Source organism: Dasypus novemcinctus, chromosome 23 (assembly GCF_030445035.2).
Source record: "Dasypus novemcinctus isolate mDasNov1 chromosome 23, mDasNov1.1.hap2, whole genome shotgun sequence".
Classification (NCBI taxonomy): Eukaryota; Metazoa; Chordata; class Mammalia; order Cingulata; family Dasypodidae; genus Dasypus; species Dasypus novemcinctus.
Window position 1 is genome coordinate 15,640,585 of NC_080695.1, and position 6,382 is coordinate 15,646,966.

The following is a 6,382-nucleotide window of genomic DNA, read 5'->3' on the forward strand; positions in this document are numbered from 1 at the left end:
GGCCTGTTTGGTAAAGGGGGCCGGAACATGGCAGGGGTCAGATAGAGCAGGAGTGCTTCAAGCTTTCATTTGTTGTTGAGCTGACAGCACCTGAGTCCTTCAGCTTGCTTTTCCCTTCCCACTTCCTAGACCCAACCTAGTCTTTTTGACCTAAGAGTCCTAACCCCACCTTCTGGATCAGCTCCAACATGGACAACGTGGTTCCCCACATGGGTCCTGTCTTCCAGACCTTAACCTCATACTGAGAAGGCCATTTCCTTCTGACTTTAGAAAGCTTCCTGCCATTTCCCTTCATTCCTGTGAAGCCTACCCTACCCCCTGCTTTTTACCTCCCAGTCTGAGCTCACAGGTCCCTCTCTCCCTTTACTGTCTACTGCCTTACGGTATGGTGCCAGACAGCTGCTCCTTCTTTGGTCTCTGCCCCCTCCTCAGTCACCTCCAGGTGCCCTCTCCTTTGTTCCATCCCTTTGGCCGATGTGAGAAAGCAGACTCAGTTGACCACTTTGTTTCAATATTCCCTATCATGCTTCCTATGTGCCTTCAAATACTTGGAAGAGAAAAGGGGTGAGCATAAGTCTGTCTCCCTGGCCTATCTGGCCTGGGATGGAGAGAAGGGTAGTAGAAATTTGAAGTGGAATTGAGCTAGGGCAGGGGGAGGCCAGGAAGGGGGTGAGAGGGGGTTGGAAGTCCAAGGAAAGACTTGCTCTGGGTGCTGAGGGAGCCAGGATGGGGAGGGCCATGGGTGGGCTGGAGAGTCCCGGGGAAGGGCCAGAGTCTGTGTTTGCAGGATGCTTGGGCACTGGCCAGAGTGGGCTTCCAGCTGACACCACTGGATGTCTGGATTCTGCCCCTCATTGCTCCACCCCCTCCTTAGGGCAATATTTGTGTGTCCTAGACCTAGAGAGGCCCCTGGACTCAGCACTGTCCGGGCTCTGCTCTCCCTGTCCCGCCTCCCCCCACCCGCCCCACTGGCCAGTCCCCACGCCCACACACCCGAGGCTGCCTCATCTGGCACTGATTATCCTGCTGCTGCTGCCGCTCCCGTTGCTAAAGTCTAAAGTCGGCTGCTGCCTCTGTCCCGAGGACCCCAGCACCTCTCCCCGGGGCCATGCTGCCTGCTGCCACAGCCTCCCTCTTGGGGCCCCTCCTCACTGCCTGGGCTCTGCTGCCCCTCGCCCAGGGCCAGACCACCAACTACACCAGGTAGGTCTCTTGGTTGGCACTTTCCAGATCACTCAGTGAGCCCTGACTCCTGGCGGGGGGGGGGGGGGGGGGGGGGGGCGGGGGCGGGCGGTGTTAGGCCTGTGGGGCTTACGGATTCTTTTGCTAATTCCTGGCTCACAGCCCCCACCTCCCCCTGGTCCCCAAAGTCGTCACTCTGCTGCAAAACCACTGTCTCCCACAGTTCACCTCCACTCCTCATACCTCCCCGCTTCACCCTCTGCCCCCCAAGTCTCCCCATCTACCCAGACCCTTGGTCGCCCCTGGAAACAGAGCCAAGACTCTGAACTTGCCTGGTAGCTGGACATCTGGATTCCAGGAGGGAATTAGAAACTGAGAGGGAAAGGGGCCAGCGAGTGGGGCACTTGGGCAGGAGCCGGGCAAGGGTTGGGAGCTCAGGGAACCTCACCTCCAGGTTCACTTTGAGGGCTGCTGCTGCTCCCCTCGTCTCTCCGCCCCCTCCCCGCCCCCACCGCCTCGCCTCGTGGCTGTGCAGACATCTGGAAGTAGTTAGGCGGTTCCTGTCCCTGACTGCCAGGCTGGATGAGGTGGGGAGAGAGGATTCCGGGAATTCTAGTCGGGATGGGGGTGGGGACTCGGGCTTGGAGGGGTGGCCCAGTCACTGACCCCGACCTCACTATGTCCTTATCCTTTGCGGGAGTGTTTCCCACCCCAGTCCCATCCACGTGGCTGAAGCTGCCCCAGATCCCTTAGGCCTTGCTCCCTCACCCACCCAGCCCCCCACTCTTAACTGGTCCGTCTTCCCTTCCTTCTCCAGACCTGTGTTCCTGTGCGGAGGGGATGTGAAAGGGGAGTCAGGTTACGTGGCAAGTGAGGGTTTCCCCAACCTCTACCCCTCCAATAAAGAGTGCGTCTGGACCATAACGGTGAGAAGGTCCCTCTGGTCACTCATCCAAGCCCCCCGGCCTGGGTCCAGGCAAGCAGAAGGTCCAACTAAGAAAAGCCCTAGCACTCCCCGCTCCACCTGGGGAGGTCCAAACCCTCTCTGCTCTGGTCGCTGATGGCATCAGTCCAACAATAACACTTGGTGAACACCTCCACCCTTCCAGGGCACCTGCCTGAACTCAAATCTGGACTCTCCATTCCCAACTTCTTTCCTGTCCTAAGTTCTCTCCAAAGAGCTGGGGTCTTGCGCCCTGCACAAGCCAGGGCTGCAGAGCCCAGCCCCTCTGCTCTAAAGCCCTGCCGGCTCCCATACTGCCCCTTTCCGGTTCAGGCCCAGTTACCAGGAGAGAGGCCCTCTGCCTGGGTTGTGTGACTTTGAGGTTCCCTGCCCCTGTTCCCGCTGCCAGGTGCCTGAGGGCCAGACCGTGTCCCTCTCCTTCCGAGTCTTTGACCTGGAGCTGCACCCATCCTGCCTCTACGATGCCCTGGAGGTCTTTGCCGGGGCTGACACTTCTGGCAAACGACTCGGGCGCTTCTGCGGGACCTTCCGGCCGGCGCCCGTAGTCGCCCCGGGCAACCAGGTGACCCTGCGAATGACGGCGGACGAGGGCACGGGAGGACGCGGCTTCCTGCTCTGGTACAGCGGGCGGGCCACCTCCGGCACTGGTGAGACTCCCTCACCTCCGCCCCCCTCCTGGCCCCGCCCCCTGCGCAGGCCCCGCCCCCAGCCTTAACCTCCACCCCAGGACCACCCTTCGCCCAAGAGCCTAGGGCCCCCACTACCTCCCTTACCCTTTTCCCTCACTAACTGCCCCTTCAGTCCCTCCTCCCCGTCTTCTCTCCCCCCCTCCCGCTTCCACCCACCTCCTCTTCCAGGCCCCCCCCCAGGCGCCAGGCGGAAATGGGTCACGGACCCGCGGGTGGAATGGGCGGCCTGGGGTTACTGGGACGGTGAGTAACTGCCCGCCCTCATCCGCAATCGGGCACCCTCCAGCAGGCGCTAGGGGGCACCCCAGGGCTGAGGGGACTAGGTTCCCCCGCCCCGGAGCCCCCTACACCCAGCCCCGGCTCCCGATTGCGGTCCCATCACCCCCTCCTGGCGGCAGAAGTCTCTCTCAAAATGTTTCAGGGAGGTACCGCCCCAAAGGGACCTCGGGGGCAGCGCCCCAAATCGAGGGCACCCTCACCGAGCGGGGGCTTTGCAGCCTGTAGGAGGGGACTTTTCTGCCGGGCCGGGGAGATGGGATCTTCCAGGGGAAGAGGAGCGCGAGGCTGCGGGGCAGGGGAGGGGCAAGGAGGGAGCCTGTCCAGCTGACCCTGCCGCGCCCTCCACGCCCGCCTGGGCGCCCTCTCGGCGCCCCCTCTGCTAACCCCACCCCCGCCCCCGCTTTCCTCCCCCTCCCCTCTCCCCTTCCTCCGAACTTCCTGCAGGGGCTCCCGGCCTGGCGTTCTCCCCAGCTGACCCACGGTCTCCACTGCCCCCCACCCCCGCTCCTCTCTCCCCTCCCCAGAGCACCAGTTTTGCGGGGGGCGACTGGAGAAGGCCCAGGGAACCCTGACTACACCCAACTGGCCCGAGTCCGATTACCCCCCGGGCATCAGCTGCTCCTGGCATATCATCGCGCCCTCGGACCAGGTACCCACCCCCTGCCCGTCTGCCCTCGGGGAGCCAGGCGCTTCCTCCAGCCTGCAGCCAGCAGAGATGTAGTGACGGTCTGCTCGCTCCGAGCACTGAGCTCGCTCTGGCGGGGAGCAAAAAACAGACCCAGAGCTGCTTGCACGCAAACAACCCAAAAATGTACAATTGCACCTGGGACGAGTCTTAGGAAAGCGAGGTACAGGCGGCGGATATGAACTCTGTGCGTGAGAGGGGGATGTGTTCCGCAGCGCCAGCCAGGACCCGCCCCGCCGCCAGCTGCACGCCCAGGGCGCGGGCGCGGGGGTTCCTCGGAGGGGCTCCAGGGGACGTGGGCAGGGGAGAGGCTGCTGCCAGCACCGCCCTCCCCCCCGCCTCCAGGTGATCTCGCTGACCTTTGGGAAGTTTGACCTGGAGCCCGACACCTACTGCCGCTACGACTCGGTCAGTGTGTTCAACGGAGCTGAGAGCGACGACGCCAAGAGGCTGGGGAAGTTCTGCGGCGACACGGCCCCGGGGTGAGGGGGAGGGACCCACCGGGACCACACAGCGGTCGGGCCGGGGGCGGGGCTTAGCTGGAGCGGCGGGATCTGAACCCAGGGCCGCCGTCGCGTGGGCAGCGCAGGTCCAAGGCGAGGCAAGGAGGGAAGCAGGTGCTGCCCTGAGAGGGGCAGAGGTTAAAAAGGCCACCGTGCCACGGGGCGTGACCTGCTCTGACTCCCCTCCCCCAATGCCCCGCCGGCGGCAGTCCCATCTCCTCGGAAGGGAATGAGCTCCTTGTCCAGTTCGTCTCGGACCTTAGTGTCACAGCCGATGGCTTCTCGGCCTCCTACCGGACCATCCCACGGGGCTCTGCCGGAGAGGGGCTGGCGCGGAATCCCTCAGAGTCCGGCCCCAAACCAGGAGATGGGCCCAAAGTTAAGCCGCCCGCCGCGCCCCTACTGCCAGCTGCGGAGAAACCAAAGGCTGCGCCTGAGGCCAAGGCAACTCCTGTGGGCCCTGGTGAGTCTGGGAAGCGGGAGGAAGACAGTGTGGACCGAAGGGAGCATGTTTGAGAGAGTTCTCTCTGGACCCATTCAGTCATTCAGCCACTCACACTTAAATATAACACTCACTGGTGCCTCTTCCTTGCAAACGGCTGGTACAGGTGCAGGGACCCAGACCTGCACAGGGCTCAGAACAAGTTCAAATCAGTGAGGCTGTTACCGGGATAGCGGTTCCTCCTACCTGCTGGGTAGGTCACCCTCGACAAACAGCACCCTCTCTCTCCTTAGATGCCCGAAGTGACTCCTGCCCAAAGCAATGCCGGCGAACAGGCACCTTACAGAGTAACTTCTGTGCCAGCAGCTTGGGTAAGCAGCCCCACCCCCAAGGTCCCCCTTCTCCTGGTTCCAGTCCTGCCCTAGCCTTCTGAATCCTCACCTTCCACCCCCGCCCTCCCCAGTGGTGACTGCGACAGTGAAGTCCATGGTTCGAGGCCCAGGTGAGGGCCTCACTGTCACCGTCAGTCTCATTGGCGCTTACAAAACCGGAGGCCTGGACCTGCCATCTCCACCCACTGATGCCCCGCTGAAGTTTTATGTACCCTGCAAGCAGTGTCCCCCTATGAAGAAAGGTAATAGAGATGTGGGGAAATGGGAAGGGTGAGAATGGTAGGGGTGGTGGGCCCTGAGGGGCTCAGGTGAGGAACTGTGTTGACAGGGTCTCAGTAACATGAGTTCTCAATCCCTTCTTCCCCCAGGAGCCAGTTACCTGCTGATGGGCCAGGTGGAAGAGAACAGAGGTCCCGTCCTTTCTCCAGAGAGCTTCGTGGTTCTCTACCGGACCACCCAGGACCAGATCCTCGCCAACCTAAGCAAGAGGAAGTGCACCCCCCAGAGTGTGCCGGCTGCCAGGTCCCAAGCCTGAGACCCAGGCCAGCCTTGGCCCACCCCCTTAGCCCCCGTTCACATCCAAATAAATGTTTCTTGACTGAGGACAGGATCCGATCTCCATTTCTATGGTTTGGGAACCCATCTGGGAGTTTTTGTTGTTGTTGTTGTTTTTAAGATTCATTTATTTCTCTCCCCTTCTCTGTCCATTTGCTGTGTATTATTCTGCATCCACTTGCATTATTCTGCATCCATTGCATGGCAATGGGAAACTGCGTCTTTTTGTTGCATCATCTTGCTGTGTGTGGTGCCATTCCTGGGCAGGCCGCGCTTTTTTCACGCAGGACGGCTCTCCTTGTGGGGTGCACTCCTTGCGTGTGGGGGACCCCTATGCGGGGGCACCCCTGCATGGCACGGCACTCCTTGTGTGCGGCAGCAGCACTGCCCATGGGCTAGCTTACCACATGGGTCAGGTGGCCCTGGGAATCAAACCCTAGACCCTCCATATGGTAGATGGATGCTCTATCAGTTGAGCCATGTCTACTTCCCCATCTGGGAGTTTGTTTTCATTTATTTAACAGACATTTACTGTAAAGAAAACCCTTTTAAAATCTAAGTCAGATCTTGTCACATCTTTGCTCAGAGCTCTCCCGTAGTTTACCAACTGTCTCAGAATTAGACCCAAAGTCCTTACGTGGCTATAAGGGTCCAGTCGATCTGCATCCTTCCTCCCTCCTCATTGCCGCCT

At 61.0% G+C, this 6,382-nt stretch overlaps 1 protein-coding gene across 1 annotated transcript; it reads left to right on the top strand.

Annotated features, from left to right (window-relative positions):
• The first annotated feature begins 1,002 nt into the window (after positions 1-1,002).
• PCOLCE (procollagen C-endopeptidase enhancer) lies at positions 1,003-5,739 on the top strand. Its single transcript, XM_004457150.5, has 9 exons — positions 1,003-1,203; positions 2,000-2,108; positions 2,535-2,793; positions 3,639-3,763; positions 4,145-4,281; positions 4,512-4,765; positions 5,038-5,115; positions 5,208-5,378; positions 5,505-5,739. The coding sequence occupies exons 1-9, from the start codon at positions 1,109-1,111 to the stop codon at positions 5,669-5,671; spliced, it is 1,395 nt and encodes a 464-aa protein (XP_004457207.1). The 5' UTR covers positions 1,003-1,108; the 3' UTR covers positions 5,672-5,739.
• Positions 5,740-6,382: the final 643 nt, after the last annotated feature.

What these genes read in the sequence shown, in the direction of transcription:
- PCOLCE (XM_004457150.5), top strand. Translation starts at nt 1,109, where the DNA reads ATGCTGCCTGCTGCCACAGCCTCCCTCTTGGGGCCCCTCCTCACTGCC. An exon ending in TGCGGCGACACGGCCCCGGG is followed by an intron (nt 4,282 to 4,511) that starts GTGAGGGGGAGG and finishes CGCCGGCGGCAG; the next exon opens with TCCCATCTCCTCGGAAGGGA. An exon ending in CTTCTGTGCCAGCAGCTTGG is followed by an intron (nt 5,116 to 5,207) that starts GTAAGCAGCCCC and finishes CGCCCTCCCCAG; the next exon opens with TGGTGACTGCGACAGTGAAG.